Genomic DNA, 17,804 nt, shown 5'->3' with positions numbered 1-17,804 from the left:
TTTTTTTTTTTTTTTTTTTTTTTCAACCAAACATTAATAGATTAAAAGAGAACTCTTAGGTTGGTTGCCCAAACCGGAGGAAAAGAGTTTACAAAAGAAATTTTAGAAACTAAAGTTTTAGAGGAACGAGCTAAACAATCCGCCTTTACGTTAGCCATTAGCTTTTTCTCTGATGACTTTACGGTTTTATTTGGGTAGAACGTTGACCTAGTTCTTTATCATGTCTTTTATGTATCATGTCATAGATTATTATCAAATTGATAAAAAATGAATAGCATTATATATATATATATAGGAAAAATGAATAGCATTCATATATATATATATAGGATATATATAGGAAAAATCAAATTTTTAACTTTCAAAGTGTAATTCGGTAGCATTTTAAATTTTAAGAGATTTTCACATATATGAAAAACCGTCAAATAATTTATTAATAATTTAAAACTTAAAAGTAGTTTTCCTGCTGATTGTGTCACCATTCAGAACGAAATAACGTTTTACAACATGAAATAATTAAATTATTTATTAAGGTTAATAAAAAAATTTCCAACATGAAAAGAAAAAGTTTGAAAACATATGATGATAAATTTTCAGGCTGACGTGGATGGTGATGGAACAATTGACTATTACGAGTTTTTATCTGCGACAATGCATAAATACAAAATCTTTTTCCTACATATCTGTAACTTTCTTGAGAATACATGTGAATTCTGTATAATATATATAGAATTTTAAGTCAGAACTTGTTAATGAAAGAGAACTCTCAGAATTTGTTTATTGGATGTAAACCAAAAAAAAAGGTTAACCTCTCAACCTCTAAAATAAGAGGAACCAAATGTAAAGCGCAGATAATGGAAGATACAACTGACACCTAAAATCTTCTTTAGTACATCATATCGCACTCTAAATAGACAATGTGGTCTCTCATTTACACAAATTTGAAACAAACAAAAACATTTACCGTCCGACTCTAGAAGACCTAAGCAATGTTACCTTTACTCTGTCTATATTGAACAGAAGAATGTAAGAAGCGCCTACCCTCAGAAACGTATACTATTCAACTCTAGAAGACCATGTATGTGACACACCTAACTAAGTAAGAAGTGTTACCCTTGTTCTCCGAACAGACAAATGGAAGAAGAGCAATACCCACATAACATATGCATTTTCTTATTTGAAACACATGCATTGTCGGTCATCTTCCTTTTCCTTGGGTTAATCTCATCATTCACTGCGTTTTGCTCCTCTGCTAGGGCAGCGTTTTCAACATGTGCGTCCACTACAAAAAATAAAGGTTTTTTTAGCATAGTAAAAATGCTATTGTAAGATATTAGAGCGATGTAGAAAGCGTTATCTCTACACCCGTTATAGTAGGTATGACACTTTACATAGCATTTTTATTTAATGCTATTGGAATATTCAATAATATAGCAGTTTTTTGTACGCAATCTTTAAATAAACAATAGTGAATATCAATTGACAGAGCTTCACCAAGATCATTGGCAGAGCTTCACCAAGATTAATAGCATTTTGTAATACGTAGACACAGTTTTATGTATTTATATAGGATTGTATGTGTATACTGTATTTGTACAAGCTATATATTGTGCGTATAGTAGAAGAGATTGTATTTGTACAAGCTATATATATTATTAATTCGCCCATTTAAATTTATAAATAAAATGCTGATATTTATTGATATTAAAACTGATTTTACATAATTATTGGCAAAAAAAAAAAGATTATACATAAATAGTAATTACACGAAGCCAATAAAAGGCTTTTTGTTTTGAATTATTTTGTGGTTTCATAAGGCCCATTAGGGGGCCTAAAAAAAATTGTTTTTGAGATATTCTTCGAGAAAAGGAGGAGGGTCAATCCTCGAAATTTTTGTTTCTTCTGAATAATCGACATAGTAGTGTAAGGATCTCTCTTTTTCTCTTCCGAGTCAAAGCTGATTGACCAGCCTAGTGAATTAGTGTTCCGATTCGAGCCGTTGATCACCCATCTTACTTGGCTAACCAGTTCATGCTCTGGTCGAATCTCAATTACTTTTCTCAATCCAAAACCAAAATTGAATGATTGAGAAAGCTGATGGTGTCAATCCTTTCTCAATTTTAGGTTTTGGATTGAGAAAAGTAATTAACACAACCATCTTTCTTCTTAGTTGAATCGACGTTCACTCTCTAGGTTTGGGTTTTGGAAAGCTCGAGGTGGGTCATGATTTATCATATTTTTTTTTTTGTTTCTTGTTGCTTTGACATTTCCTCAGACAATTGTTATCTCGAAGTCTCTCTTCTAAATTCAAATTCTTTTAATTGAGCAGGTTTCGCCATGCAGCAGTATGTGTTGGCTTACATATTCGGGGAGTTTTACAATGATAAGATAGTGTCCGCTTTGCGCCTTTAGGACCTTCAGTGGAAAGAAGTTGAACAACAATGTCAATTGGCCCTGTGCGCTACTCTCATGCTCTTGTTGCATATGGGTCTGAATTATTCATGTTGGTGGGTACAATGGGGAAAGTGAACTCAATGACCTATACAGCTTTGATGACCAAAGCTCTTCTTGGAAACTTGAAGTGATTTCTGGAAAATGGCCTCATGCCAGGTTTCCCCACACACTGCTGTTTATAAGCATCTAATTGGCATAATTGGAGGTTGTCCTGTCTCACAAACTCTTCAAGAGATCACTTGCTAGATCTGAAGATTGGAATTTATGAACAAAAGAGTTGTTTGTTCGAAGTACAGCCAGCATTCTTGGTGATGAGCTTATCGTCTTTAGGGCTGGGGCTGCTTGCTATGCTTTTGGGACAAAGTGAATAAAAACAACACAGATTTGTATAGTGAAACTTCTCCGTCTCAGTCATGGGTTATACAATTGGTTACCAGATAGCGGTGCTTCTGCTTGTGTGCTATGTAGTGTGAGGTTTCATCCGATTATGTGTTCCCGTCATCATTGTCGATATTTGCACGTACTGTTCTAAAGGAAGAAGCTTGCTTCCTGCAAAGTTTCGTGTTTCAGATCCCCCAAAGGGTTTGTGATGTGTGTTTTGTGAGGTTGGAGTCTGTGCAGCCTTATTTGATGGACCAAGTTAGTTCTGCTGCTCAGTTGCCAACCCATGACTTGACAGATCTTAGTACATTGAGGTCTTGGGTGAAAATTCCTCGGGGACAATCCATGGAGTATGAGATTTATAAGGCGACCAACACTATTTCGGAGTTATATAACCAAGGTGAGATTTGTGGGTACTGAGCTCACTCTCAACTCTCTTTATTTGTGAGCATTCTTAAATGTCAACTATATCATTGTGTTAATGGCTGATTGGCTGACTAGCCTCTGTCCGTGAAATCCAGAATTCTAATAGTGTGTCTTTGATTTGAAAATTTCTCATCAGATTGGTTCTTCGAGAACTGAGAGGTCGATTCCAGATGCTATTTTGAGACAAGCAAAAGGTCTTGCAGTAATCACTGTTGCCAGAGTTGGAGTTATGGTTACATATAAAATTGGGACTGGACTTGTGGTTGCTCGTAGAGATGATGGTTCCGGGTCTCCACCCTCCGCCGTCTCTTCATTTGGTTTGGGATGGGGTGCTCAGGTAACATAGCTCTTTTAGTAATTCGTAGACCTTGAGAGAAGGTTTACTCAAACTAAAATGGTCTTTATATTTGCTTCCCTGTGACTGAAGACTGAAATTTTTTCTGAACTTTCCCATGTGAGGCAGCCTTTTAAGCAACGACTCTAAATAAAATAGCGCAAACGTGGTGCTATTGAGCTTCCACAAAGGTAAGTGTTCTAGAATGCTGATTTTATAATGCTCGGGGACTAAAATGGAGAAAATCCGGTTGTGTTCATGTTGTTTCGGCTTCCATCGGATAGCTTTTGTGTGTTTTCTCAACAGGTAGATGGGAGTGGCTTGGGGATATTGTTTTGCTTCCTGTAACATCCTTTATAAGATCCAGCTTGAAGTTCTATCAGTGATGAAATTTGGTCTGCTGTTGCTGAATCGCTTTGTGCCAGTGCCAGCCGCCCAAAAGTAGCTTTTCGAACCTTTTTTATCAGAAATTTGATCAGCGCTTTTAGAACCTTACACCAACTTTACTTTAAGTGTAAACCTTTATATCATACCTATTCATCTTAAAGCACCTTAAAACCTGCATTATTGATGCATTATAAGTTATGAAAATGCTGAGAACTTCACGAAACATTTTTTCTTACCTTATTGCATCTGCTTAGCAATTAGACTTATATCATTGATTTTGTGTCTTTGTCAGGGACGAGTTGAACAGAATGGTACAAGGGATATAGTACAGTGGAGATTTTGTGGGAGACAGTGGATGGGAAGATCGCTGTGAAGGTGGGATCTTTTGCTCTTTCGATGCTACGAATTCTCGTGGGGGAATCTCTCAGAAAAGCTTCGAATGGGTAATATGGCCTGTAAAAATGAAGTTGTGGTGGACCTATTTTCACTGGAATTGGTATGCCATTATTGAGTACAGTAGAGAAGAAAAAGTGGTTTTTATACCATCAAAAGTCAATGCATTCTTAATTTACATTTTCAAGATAAAGGGCATGCTGGTGTATGCTTGTGATTGGAATCCCCATGCTATTGCGAGTGGAATATCACTTCGGGAGGAATACTCCAAGTGACCCGGCAGTGTCAAGGACTCAGATGAGAGCAGTTGGGTCAAGCATGTCGCCAAATCGTAAAGTTTTATTGCCAGAGCCAAAGGTAAAGATTCTTGGCATTCGTCTGCTTGTTGGAACAAAATATGTCAAAAGCTTTTTGAACTTATAGAAACTAGAAAGAGCATTGGTTTTGCAAGTTAGCAAGGTTTTCATACGCGTAAACTAGCTTCACCAAAAAAGAAGAAGAGTAACGGGGTGTTTCCTCTACTGAAAACCGAGTTTCTGAATCAAAGACTGGGATTTTACTGAGTGACTGATGAGATTGAATATTGGTTTGGGTAATTTAAGAAAAGTAAATTTGAGACTTGTACTTTTTGCCTTTTCGGGTATTCATGATTCAGTTTGTCGCTGGGAAGTCACAATACTGGAACATACAGAGAAGGTGAAATGGTAGGCTCTTCAGATTCGCCAACTTGTCACCGATGTGAGATGCATATGATGATAATACCTCCTAACATCCAAGAGACTTACCATTGAATTGTTTAACTTGTAAGATCTCAATTTCGATAACCGGTTTTTCTTTTCTTTTCTTGAGACATTGATTTCACCAGCACAACTAGTTATCTTGTACTGGTTTCATAGAATTTATTCCATATTTTGAAAAGTTTTAGTCATTTTCATCCTTGGGTTTGTGTTCTGTTAAATCATTTTCCATATTCATATATTGTATGTCAGCTACTTTAAAGTTAATTGATACCCACTTTAGAAGGGAAACAATCAAACAAATACCAAAAGAAATACTCTTTTAAGAGGATTTTACAAAAAAAATTGATAGATTACACTCGTAAAGAAAGAAAGAAAATAAGCAAATAAAAAAAGAAAAAAGAAAAAAAAAACGAAGAAAGATGCAGCATATATCAAGAAGCAAGCAAGCTGAGGGAGCGGGTTTAGCCAGCGTTTGTAAGAAGAGATTGTGAGAAGCAACGTTCCTCTCAAGCATGGCCCGTGTAAGATATATAAATCGGCCTAATTTCGAACCTCAATACCATATATTTTTGTTTTTTGTCAAAATTTTTGTAAAACACACAAAAAAAAAAAAAAATCTACAAAATTCGAAATCAAAATTTTTGTAATTATGAAGTGAAATATTCTCGTCCAACATAAAAATAGAATTTTCCTTTTCTAGAACAATATATGTAGAATTCAAATCTTTTTACCATTAATTCCTTTGAAAATTTTTAAGGTCAAATTTAATTATATATTTTCAGCAAAATTGACAAAAGACATTAACTTCTACAGTTCACATTACACTCACACGCATTGACGCGACTGGAATAATTCCAATTGCAGTCAAACAAAAACCCAATTCATCTTCTTCTTCCTCCTCCTCCTCAAATCTCAAATCTTTCGATCTGGGTTTCTCTCTTTCAATCCTCAAACCTCATCTTCTTTAAACCCATTAGCTAAAGTCTCCACCTTTACTAGCAAATGGGTTGCTTCAGCAGTAAACACCGGAAAACTCAAAACCACGGCGGAGAAAGATCAATTCCGATCAACCCAGTTCAAGCCCATGTCGCTAATCAAGCCCCCGAGCATCGTAAACCTCAAATCCCAATACCCAAACCCACAAACCAACCAATCCATCAACAGATTTCAACACCTTCATCGAACCCAATCTCAGTTCGAGATCCAGATACCATATTAGGTAAACCATTCGAAGACATCAGGAAATTTTACAGCTTGGGGAAAGAACTAGGTCGAGGTCAGTTTGGGATTACGTATATGTGTAGAGAGATTGAAACTGGGAACACTTACGCTTGCAAATCGATTCTTAAGAGGAAGCTGATCAGTAAGCAGGACAAAGAGGATGTGAAGAGAGAGATTCAGATAATGCAGTATTTGTCTGGACAGCCAAACATTGTTGAGATCAAAGGTGCTTATGAGGATAAACAATCTGTACATTTGGTTATGGAGTTGTGTGCTGGTGGTGAGTTGTTTGATAGGATTATAGCTCAGGGTCATTACTCTGAGAGAGCTGCTGCTGGTATCATTAGGTCTATTGTCAATGTTGTTCAGATTTGTCACTTTATGGGTGTGGTTCATCGAGATCTCAAGCCTGAGAATTTCTTGCTTTCGAGTAAAGAAGAGAATGCTATGCTTAAAGCTACTGATTTCGGGTTGTCTGTCTTCATCGAAGAAGGTGAGCTATTAGGTTCTGTTTTTTTGATGGAATCATCTTTGGATTTGATAGTTTTTACGATTTGGTATGTTCAACTGTTTGGAATCTTGGCTCTAGGTTCCTTAGTATCGAAATTGGGCTTTGGAGTTTGGTAGTTCATTGCATTGTGATCTCAAGCACGAGAAGTTCTTGTTCTTGAGTAACAGTTAAAGCAACCAATTTTGGGGTTTCTCTGTTCATTGAAGAATGATCATATACTCTTTAGCGTATTGATGTATGAGTGTCTTTGATAGGTTTTGGATCCGAGTATGTTTGTTAATGTTTCTATAAGATTGTCTTGCTAAAGCCTCTTTAGTATTGAAAAATCTGCTAAAAATTTTGGTTAACTCATGAGCTAGATTGGTGACAGGGGAGAATTGGGTTCATGTTGTCTTATTGCACAGATTATGATCCTTACGATATTTTCATGTATGCCATTTTAGTCTCTTTTGATTCTTATGTTAATATGCTGTTATGCTTGATGTTACGTTTGTGAAACCAACAACTACAGGAAAAGTTTACCGGGATATAGTTGGGAGTGCTTACTACGTTGCTCCTGAAGTATTAAGGCGAAGTTACGGTAAAGAAATCGACATTTGGAGTGCAGGTGTTATTTTATACATCCTACTCAGCGGTGTACCTCCTTTTTGGGCCGGTAAAAAACCTTTAACCTAACAAAATTCCTTGATTTTTTTCTTCTTTTTGGGGTTTAATCTATAATCATTTGTTAAATATTGTAGAAAATGAGAAAGGAATATTCGATGAGGTTGTAAAAGCTGAAATTGATTTTGAAAGCCAACCATGGCCTTCTATATCTGAGAGTGCGAAAGATCTTGTTAGGAAGATGCTAACCAAAGACCCGAGGAGACGATTCACAGCTGCACAGGTTCTTGGTAAGATTATGTGAACACCAGTATATATATTTTTTCTTTCCAATTTGTATGTAATCTAATTAAAATTCCATATTAGAAGGCTTGATTATACATTCGATAGGGCTCAACACCAGAAAAACGTAGTTAGTCCATTGTATAAGTCTTAAAAAGACACTGATGAATCTTGAGGTCTGAACTTGATATTGTCTTTGAGTTTATAGTCGTCTAACTAGTAATGTTTCACTAATATGTAGCAATCCTTATGGTTTATAGAACATCCTTGGATCAAAGGGGGAGAAGCACCAGACAAGCCTATTGATAGCGCTGTGTTATCTCGTATGAAGCAATTCCGAGCAATGAACAAACTTAAGAAGCTAGCTCTAAAGGTAAAGAAGTAGCATAAACAATTGTGAAGTTATCTTTCTATATTCCTAATTGAGCATCGTCCATATCATCTTGCAGTCAGGTTCTGTGCTCTAAACAAATAAAACATCTCATATCTACCAGTTCCTCACACTTCGGGTTGTGATTTGTGTATTTGGTTTGCAGGTTATCGCAGAGAGTCTATCAGAAGAGGAGATCAAAGGTCTGAAAACCATGTTTGCGAATATAGATACTGACAAAAGCGGGACAATTACTTATGAAGAACTCAAAACTGGGCTAACTAGACTTGGGTCTAGACTCTCTGAAACTGAAGTTAAGCAACTCATGGAAGCGGTAAGTTATCTACAGCATCTTGAGTTCACGTTTAAAGTTAAAAAGACAAATCTTGAAAGTTGAAACACATGATGATAACTTTTCAGGCTGACGTGGATGGTAATGGAACGATTGACTACTACGAGTTTATATCTGCGACAATGCATAGATACAAATTAGATCGAGATGAGCATGTATACAAAGCATTTCAACACTTTGATAAAGACAACAGCGGGTAAGATTCTTTTATTTTTCTTTTGTTAAGGAATCAAGATTCAAATGTTATGAGGTACCAATGTTAATTCTTTGGTAATACAACAGGCACATAACTAGGGATGAGTTAGAAAGTGCCATGAAGGAATATGGAATGGGAGATGAAGCGAGCATAAAAGAAGTTATATCCGAAGTTGATACCGACAATGTAAGTCGCANCAATTGTGAAGTTATCTTTCTATATTCCTAATTGAGCATCGTCCATATCATCTTGCAGTCAGGTTCTGTGCTCTAAACAAATAAAACATCTCATATCTACCAGTTCCTCACACTTCGGGTTGTGATTTGTGTATTTGGTTTGCAGGTTATCGCAGAGAGTCTATCAGAAGAGGAGATCAAAGGTCTGAAAACCATGTTTGCGAATATAGATACTGACAAAAGCGGGACAATTACTTATGAAGAACTCAAAACTGGGCTAACTAGACTTGGGTCTAGACTCTCTGAAACTGAAGTTAAGCAACTCATGGAAGCGGTAAGTTATCTACAGCATCTTGAGTTCACGTTTAAAGTTAAAAAGACAAATCTTGAAAGTTGAAACACATGATGATAACTTTTCAGGCTGACGTGGATGGTAATGGAACGATTGACTACTACGAGTTTATATCTGCGACAATGCATAGATACAAATTAGATCGAGATGAGCATGTATACAAAGCATTTCAACACTTTGATAAAGACAACAGCGGGTAAGATTCTTTTATTTTTCTTTTGTTAAGGAATCAAGATTCAAATGTTATGAGGTACCAATGTTAATTCTTTGGTAATACAACAGGCACATAACTAGGGATGAGTTAGAAAGTGCCATGAAGGAATATGGAATGGGAGATGAAGCGAGCATAAAAGAAGTTATATCCGAAGTTGATACCGACAATGTAAGTCGCACTCTCTAAGCCAACATCTCATAACATAAAACCGGTTGTTGAAACCTTGTATTAAACTCTGTTACAGGATGGAAAAATAAACTTTGAGGAATTTTGCGCAATGATGAGAAGCGGCTCCACGCAGCCACAAGGGAAACTGCTTCCATTCCATTGACCACGACGGCATAGATTCCAGCAGTTTATCAACCGAAGCGATTCTTAAACCCGGAGAAGAAGAGTCAAACCGGGGGAAAACCGAGATGGGAGTAGTTGATATACTGTCTCAAAATGTTCTACTTTTCTTCTCTGTGTTTGAACAGATTTATTTATCCTTCTCCTTAGTTAGTCTGAAACTGAGTTTGAGATACTGTCATGTCTTAGCTCTTTGTAACAATAACAAATCCAGCTCTTTTTTTGGTGTAACTTATTAAGACTTTCAAAGAGTAAATTCTTTTGTTATACATTTCTTTCTGAATAAAAAAACTAAGGAATGAACAAGAAATTTGGTTGATTAGGTTTGTCTAGGAAGTCGGAAGAGGTAAAATGTTCTTTTAGAATAGAAAAAAAAGAGAGATATTATGGTTAATCGTATGTGATTTGTCTATAAACGTCACATTGTAAGACTTAAACCTATAAAATGTTTGGAATATTTCACAAAAGAGTTTATTCTTACAGTATACGCTAGGCTAATAAGTTACACCAAAACTTATATTATTTATCAAATTGAAATACCACCAAAACTTATATTCACAGTAATAATGACGACAGGTATAGGAAGAAATTGCAATACTAAACATAAAAAAAAATTGTACCAACAAACAATTTAAACAAAAATTAAAACAGCGACTAAGTGGAAAGGTAAAACATTTTTTTTAGAGATGATTAGTCGTTGATTCTTCGTCTATATGTAATTAACGACTCTCGTCACTCACTCTCGCGGTTTCACTAATCCCAATCTTTCTCTCTCTCTCTAACATCGTTTAAACGATAAATACTCTCCCACGAAAAAGAAAACGAAAGAGTATTGAGTCACTAAAAATTCTTCTTTCTTTCGATCCAAGGAAACAGAGAGATGTTTGTCTCCAACAATTCTTTAGCACATAGGGAGAAGAATCGAGCGAGTACGAGTCAAGAACCACGAGTGAGCCCTCAAGACTCCTCTTTCTTGCGATCCAAGGAAACAGAGAAAAAGAGTCAGACGAGTATGAGCCAAGAAACAGAGGAGACCCTTGTTCCTCCGGTTAACGTCACAGATGAAGAAGTCTTGAACCGATATGAATCGTACAGGGATAACCCAGGTTACTACGAAGGTGATAACATCCTCATCAACAATACAAACATGTTGAGTCCTTCTGGTGGCTTGTTCGAAGATTCCTATTTCTTGCGATCCACGGAAACAGAGAAAAGGAGTCAGACGTGTATGAGCCAAGAAACAGAGGAAACCCTTGTTCCTCCGATTAGCGTCACAGATGAAGAAGTCTTGAACCGATATGAATCGTACAGGGATAACCCAGGTTACAACGACGGTGATAACATCCTTATCAACAATACAAACATGTTGAGTTCTTCTGGTGGCTTGTTCCAAGGTTAACGTTCTTTCATCACAAACTACGTATAAGACATTGCGCAGAAACCCCCCCATATTTTTCTCTGAGTACCTTTTTTACTTCTTGTGTGTTGCAGTTTCAGGTTCCATTGATTCTGCAGGGAACATTAGTTCACAAAAATATTCCATCCCGATGCAGATGAAGCCTACCTCTGGAGATGTCAAGAACAACCGTAACCAGTCTTACTTGATTGTCGAAGGTTCCAACGTTATTTCTGATGAGTCTGAGATGATGCCTAGTACCGAAGAAGATTCACAGCTTCCTTACGATAACCTTGAGGGTTTAGGGATTCTAGGTAAGTAATAAGTACTATTTATTATTCCCATTCCCCAGTTCTTGTGGTACATACTTGTGCCTGTCAATAATTGTATGTTCTTTTTATCTCTTTAGGTGAAGGATCTGGCTTAGACACTACTTGCCTTTTCAAAAACAAAAGTAACATTGCTTTTGGTTCGTTTGGAAGCATTGAATCCATGATGAACGCAAAAAGAGAGAGAGAAAAGATTGTGATGATCCCTACACCTAGAGCTGTCAACGACGCACCTCAAATGATCCCTACACCTAGAACTGTCAACGACGCACCTCAAATGATCCCTGCACCTATTGTCAACGACGCACTTCAATTGATCCCTACACCTACTGTCAACGATGCACCTCAAATGATCCCTACACCTACTGTCAACGATGCACCTCAAATGATCCCTTCACCTACTGTCAACGACGCACCTCAATGGACCATCACGAAGAAACAGGTTAACAACGATATTAACCCTAATTACCACAGCCTTATTCTGCAACAAAGCTCCGTTGATGAGCACATTCGAAGACATATGATCCCTGCACCTACTGTCAACGACGCACCTCAAATGATCCCTACACCTCCTGTCAACGACGCACCTCAAATGATCCCTTCACCTACTGTCAACGACGCACCTCAACGGACCATCACGAAGAAACGGGTTAAGACCGATATTAACCCTAATTACAACAGCCTTATTCTGCAAGAAAGCTCCGTTGATGAGCACATTCGAAGACATATGATCCCTGCACCTACTGTCAACGACGCACCTCAAATGATCCCTGCACCTAATGTCAACGACGCACCTCAATGGACCATCACGAAGAGACTGGATGACAGCGATATTCACCCGCCTAACCACAACACGCTTCTTCTGCAAGAAAGGTCCGTTGATGAGCACATTCGAAAACATATGCCTGTAGCAGAATTCCAAAGGATAGTAAGAGATTCCGGAATCCTTGTTGACGTATATGACTATGACTTGAGAACAATGCATAAGCTGCGCCTGCGTCTGGGAAACGGTAGAAACTATGCTCTAACGGGTGGCTGGTTGAGAGATTTTATCCGAAGGAGAAGCTTGAGGAAAAATGACGAGATTGGATTTTTATGGGACTCTTCTGCTTCTAGGCTTGTATTTGGCGTCATTTCTCGTTCAACGGCACAAAGGAAACCAAGCCGTAAGAGTTCCAATGAGAAACGCATATAATGAGAGGAAGTACTGTATATGATATCAAATCATTAAGACCACTTTCTCTATCTCTCTTTTGTTTTCTTAAATCGATGTCAAGAGTCACAAAGATGTAATGTTCTAAACCCTAAACTCTATGCACTAAAATTCTCAAAGGCAAAGTCAAGCGTCCTTCTCAAGGAGGTTCACAACGTCGAGATGTAGTTAAGCTTAGCCAAATCAATTGGAGTTTTGCAGAGTGCTACAAACAAAAGTAGCCACATCAAACACCGAGTCAGTATAGAACCAGTTAAATTTGTTTGAAACAGAGTTTTAATTTTTGTTTAGTTGCAAACTTACTCTGCAGGACCCTTCTTTAGGAGAAGGCTTACACAATTTTTCCTCCCACAGTTCGCAGCATAGTGCAACGGTGTGTTCTTTTTTTTTTTTTTGTTAACCGCGTTGAGATTTGCTCCAGCAGCTAGAAGAACTTTAGCACATTTCACCTAGACACAGCCTCAACCAATGTTAGTTGGGTGCGTACACCCTTATACACCGCATGTAAGGTAAGATATTGACATACATACCTTTCCATACGAGCAAGCCAAATGCAGTGCTGTCGTTTCCTCGGAGTCTTCTTCATCTTTCTCCTCAGTAGCCATTGCAGTTTTTAGACCCTGATTGGTATAATAAACCATTGCACAGTGAGTTTACAAACAGAACAGAGACATTAAACAGAGTAGAAAGCATTTTTACCTTCACATCACCGGAGCCTTTTGAACACACTTTCTTGATCCAGTAGAACTCTAACACGTTTCATCTAGGAAACAAACACAACCAGGATACGTTAGGTTCAAAACCCGCGTTTAAGGTTTCTATAAAACACATGTAAGGTCAGATAGATTGACATAACTTTTCATACTCACATATAATCTGCAACGCTTGCCTTCCTTAGGAGACTTTTTCATCTTCATTACCACCCGATCGATGTTAAGGATTCTTTGTTGTTTACTACTACTAGTTATCTTCAATAATAACATCAAAATATATAATGAATAAATCCCTCTAGTACCTTAAGTCCTTAACATAATCTAACGGTTCATTTGACACCATCGTTACGAACCTTCTGGCTGAGTCAGAGTGTTTCATCTTGTGTTGTTGTGTCCCAGCTTCTTCTATTCTATGTAACAAAAAAACAAAAAAAAAACAATAAATTTGAATATTTTAAAGACCATTGTCCATTGACTTAAAAATACCAAACGTACTACTAGTGTTCAGACTTCAGTTTCTTCTTACTTTTGAGTTCCTCCAAAAATCTAATCTTCTTCAATCAACCCAGAAGGGTTTCTGAAAAACTCACTATCAGATTAAATGGGTTGCTTCATCAGTAAAGACCCAAAAAAACCATCGAAGAAGACGATACTCGAGAAACCATTCATGGACATCAGAAAGCTTTACATCCTCGGTGAGAAATTGGGTGAAGGCCAATTCGGTATAACTCGAAAATGCGTTGAGAGATCCACTGATACGACATACGCCTGCAAAACCATACTCAAGAAGAACCTGAAGAAGGAAGAAGATGAGCAAGCCGTGAAGAGAGAGATTCGTATCATGAAGCATTTGTCTGGTCAACCAAACATCGTCGAGTTCAAATGCGCTTACGAGGATAAAAATGCTGTACATATCGTTATGGAGTTTTGTGGCGGTGGTGAGTTGTTTAAAAAAATCGAAGCTTTGTCCGATGCTGGCAAGTTTTACTCTGAGAAAGATGCTGTTGAGATCATTAGGCCTATTGTGAATGTTGTGAAGAATTGCCATTTCATGGGTGTGATGCATCGTGATTTAAAGCCTGAGAATTTCTTGCTTTCGAGTAATGATGATGATGCTGTGCTCAAAGCTACTGACTTTGGCTGCTCTGTCTTTATTGAAGAAGGTGATATATTCCTTTCTTTGAATGTGTTATTTGATAGGTTTTGAATCCGAGTATGTTAGTTTGCTTTAGTCATGTGATAAATTTGGTGACTTTTGTTCCTATGCATAGAGATTGGGACTCATAAACTTAGTTTAGAGCTTGTTCTTTAGTATTATAGAATTGGGTTTATGTTTTATCAAAACTAAGGCTAGAGGTTGATCTTTGAGCTTAGAGATTCTTTGAGTGTGTTCTGTCTTTAACGAGTATGTTAGTTTGTGTCTATTTGCTTTTAGGCCTTTAGTCATGTGCAAAATTTAGTGACTTTTGTTCCTATGCATAGAGAGATTGGGACTCAAAACTGAGGCTAGAGGTTGTATTTAATATAATCATCTTAGGAGTTTGATAGTTTTGGATTATGTTAATGTTTTGTATCTATAATATTTGTCTTGCACAAGTCTCTTTAGTATCAGAATCTGCGTTTGGTTGCTTTTGTCATGAAAAAATTTGGTGACTTCTGTTTTAGAGATTCGGATTTGGTGACTCATTGTCTTTTATTGAACAGATTTTTTTCAGGTATGCCATTTTAGTTAGTTTGTTTCTCATTTTACCATATGGTCGATTTGATGCATTTGTTTCTAAAACCAACAAAAACAGGAGAAGTATACCAGGATCGTGTTGGGAGTGCTTACTACGTTGCTCCTGAAGTATTAAACGGAAAATATGGGAAAGAAGCTGACATTTGGAGTGCAGGGATTATTTTGTACATCCTGCTCTGTGGCAAACCTCCCTATGTGGCCGGTAAGTAATTTATTTCTTCTACTGGATTTGTTTCTTCTTGGTGTTTGATCTGTAAGTAATTTATAGGCTTATGTTGTGTATAAATTGTAGAAACTGAGGAAGAGCTGCTCAAAGAGGTATTGAGAGACGCAATTGATTATAAGAGCAAACCGTGGCCTTCAATATCTGTGAAGGCACAGCATCTTGTCAAAAAGATGCTTACTAAAAACCCCAAGGAGCGATTCTCTGCTGCAGATGTTCTTGGTAAGTTCTTTTATTTCTCTTTTCTAGATAGTTCTTTGGTAAGCACAAATGTATCTGTTTGTGATTCTAATGCAATCAGATTAGATGGGGACATGATTGTTAGTGTTTAATGGGTGGAGAGCTTTTCCATCCAAAAGTAGCTTCAAGAATCCAGAACTATGCTCACTATGTTTGTGGAGAGCTTGTTTCCGCGTTAAAAGGAAACTATGTGAATCTTGAAGCCTTGTTCTTGTTCTGTTTGTAATGCTTTACTACAATCCTTGTTTGTTGTATATAGAACATCCATGGATGAAAGACGGAGAAGCTTCAGATAAGCCTATTGATGGTGTTGTTTTATCCCGTTTGAAGGAGTTTCGACATATGAACAAGTTTAAGAAGGTAGCTCTAAAGGTAATGAGTGTCCCGGTTCTTTCTAATTTATGTTACATATCATATCCTTGCAAATGATCTTTCTTCCTATAATTGTGTATGAAGCATCGATTATGATTTGCAGGTTAGTGCAGCAAATCTATCAGAAGAGGAAATCAAAGGTCTTAAGACACTGTTCACCAACATAGATACCGATAAAAGTGGTACAATTACTCTTCAAGAACTCAAAACAGGCCTTACCAGACTTGGATCTAAACTCACTAAATCCGAAGTGGAGGAACTCATGAAAGCCGTGAGTTATCATCATGTCTTTTAACTCTATATCATATCATCATGCCTCTTTAATTTTATCCAAAAGAAAGAGAAAAACATTTCAGGCTGATGTGGATGGTAATGGAACAATCGACATAGACGAATTTATCTCTGCAACGATGCATAGATATAAACTGGATCGAGATGATCATTTGTACAAATTATTTCAACACTTTGACAAAGATAGCGACGGGTAAGTTTCTTTCCACTTTTGTTTAATTATCAGATGTCAATAGAAAAAGATCGAGAAATGTTCTTGCGAGGAACAGTGAGATAAAAGTTTAAACTAAAATGTGAAATGGTTATTGAAGGCACATAACGAAGGAAGAGTTGGAGATGGCTATGAAGGAGTATGGTGTAAAAGATGAAGGTAGTATCAAAGAAATCATAAACGAAGTCGATATCGATAATGTAAGTTTGTCCAATCCAATCCAATACATCAAACATAAAACATTAGACCTGTTTTTTGTTTTTTGAAACCTTGTAAGTGATGAACATGCAACTCTGTGTTACTTACAGGATGGAAGAATAAACTTTGATGAGTTCCGCACAATGATGAGAAGTGACAGCAGCCTGCTGCCACAAGGGGAACTTCTTCCCGTCAATTGAATCATATATGTATGCTCTTATTAGTTCTTGAATAACTTTCTTTCTTGTAAAATTCACTTAAAAGGAGTCATTCTTTTCGTATTTGTGTTATATATCATAAACTGTCAAGTGCGTTAACATATTTAATATGGTTTCAAATATTTGCGTTAACAAAAACTATCTTTCCTTTCTCATCTTCAGTAAATCTCTCTCTAATTAAAAGAACCAAATTACACAGCAAAACGTACGAGGCAAGTCCCATCAGAAAGAAAAATTGTTTAGAGCATCTCCCATGGGGAGATAATAAAAAAATGGTAAAATGGGATTGGAAATATTTTAATATTAAATTTGGATAATTGTTTGGTTAAAAAATTTGTTAAGAAACTGTAAGATTGTATGCCTTTAATGGTAGATTCTAATTTTGGGTTCTTAAAAATTTAAATAAATATTATTAGAATTTTAGAAGTAGAATTTATTTTATATAAATATTTAAATATTTTATATTTTACAATACTTTAAAAACTTATTGCATTTTATAAAAGTTTAAACAAAGGTTACACTAAAGCATATTAAAAAACAAATTACAAAAATGATTAGTGTATAAGCTCAACATGTTTATACGTAGTTCAAATTTAACACTTAAAGTTTTTTCAACTAATTTTTAATAAATAGTTTTAAAACGAGTTTTTCTTTAAATTTAACAAAAAAATATTTTCAAACTAAGCTAGAATTATTGGTTCATGAAGTTTAATGAATTTGAAAATCCAAACAAAAATCATGTGTTATTGATCATTGATTACAAAATAATTATCAAAATCATGTGTTATTGGTTATATGTAGGCCTAGTTATATGATCTATAAATAATAGTTAAAATCCTACTTTTTTCTTTTGTAACACTGGATAATAAATATATGTAAATACACTCCATATATAGCCATTAATCAACTAAATTGGGGGGGG

At 36.4% G+C, this 17,804-nt stretch overlaps 2 protein-coding genes and 1 pseudogene across 3 annotated transcripts; all 3 read left to right on the top strand.

The window, feature by feature from the left end:
• Window positions 2,596-5,353, top strand: LOC104707619 (annotated as a pseudogene).
• Window positions 5,930-9,996, top strand: LOC104707618 (calcium-dependent protein kinase 21). Of its 2 annotated transcripts, XM_019228557.1 has the most exons (9): window positions 5,930-6,829; window positions 7,359-7,502; window positions 7,588-7,740; window positions 7,993-8,105; window positions 8,269-8,459; window positions 8,884-8,914; window positions 9,220-9,374; window positions 9,461-9,560; window positions 9,637-9,996. In XM_019228557.1, exons 1-9 carry the CDS (start codon window positions 6,118-6,120, stop codon window positions 9,721-9,723), a joined length of 1,686 nt encoding a protein of 561 aa, XP_019084102.1. In that variant the 5' UTR covers window positions 5,930-6,117; the 3' UTR covers window positions 9,724-9,996. The 2 variants fall into 2 exon arrangements, with proteins under 2 accessions (XP_019084102.1, XP_010422295.1); XM_010423993.2 differs by lacking the exons at window positions 8,884-8,914; window positions 9,220-9,374; window positions 9,461-9,560 and adding exons at window positions 8,523-8,650; window positions 8,737-8,836 and having other exon boundaries at window positions 5,931-6,829; window positions 8,269-8,436.
• Window positions 13,903-17,004, top strand: LOC104707614 (calcium-dependent protein kinase 31-like). The gene is made up of 8 exons (XM_010423989.2): window positions 13,903-14,554; window positions 15,188-15,331; window positions 15,422-15,574; window positions 15,852-15,964; window positions 16,068-16,235; window positions 16,321-16,448; window positions 16,567-16,666; window positions 16,775-17,004. The coding sequence occupies exons 1-8, from the start codon at window positions 13,993-13,995 to the stop codon at window positions 16,862-16,864; spliced, it is 1,458 nt and encodes a 485-aa protein (XP_010422291.1). The 5' UTR covers window positions 13,903-13,992; the 3' UTR covers window positions 16,865-17,004.

Source organism: Camelina sativa, chromosome 8 (assembly GCF_000633955.1).
Source record: "Camelina sativa cultivar DH55 chromosome 8, Cs, whole genome shotgun sequence".
Lineage (NCBI taxonomy): Eukaryota > Viridiplantae > Streptophyta > Magnoliopsida > Brassicales > Brassicaceae > Camelina > Camelina sativa.
Note: the sequence above shows the minus strand (reverse complement) of the source record. Positions and strands in the feature narration are given on the sequence as shown.

Excerpts from the sequence above, each read along its gene's own strand:
- LOC104707618 (XM_019228557.1), top strand. The coding sequence starts at position 6,118 with ATGGGTTGCTTCAGCAGTAAACACCGGAAAACTCAAAACCACGGCGGA. Across the intron at positions 8,915-9,219 it reads TCATCTTGCAGTCAGGTTCT|TTGAAACACATGATGATAAC; the intron begins GTGCTCTAAACA and ends AAATCTTGAAAG. Across the intron at positions 9,375-9,460 it reads TTTGATAAAGACAACAGCGG|GCACATAACTAGGGATGAGT; the intron begins GTAAGATTCTTT and ends GTAATACAACAG.
- LOC104707614 (XM_010423989.2), top strand. The coding sequence starts at position 13,993 with ATGGGTTGCTTCATCAGTAAAGACCCAAAAAAACCATCGAAGAAGACG. Across the intron at positions 14,555-15,187 it reads CTCTGTCTTTATTGAAGAAG|GAGAAGTATACCAGGATCGT; the intron begins GTGATATATTCC and ends CAACAAAAACAG. Across the intron at positions 16,236-16,320 it reads TGGAGGAACTCATGAAAGCC|GCTGATGTGGATGGTAATGG; the intron begins GTGAGTTATCAT and ends AAAACATTTCAG.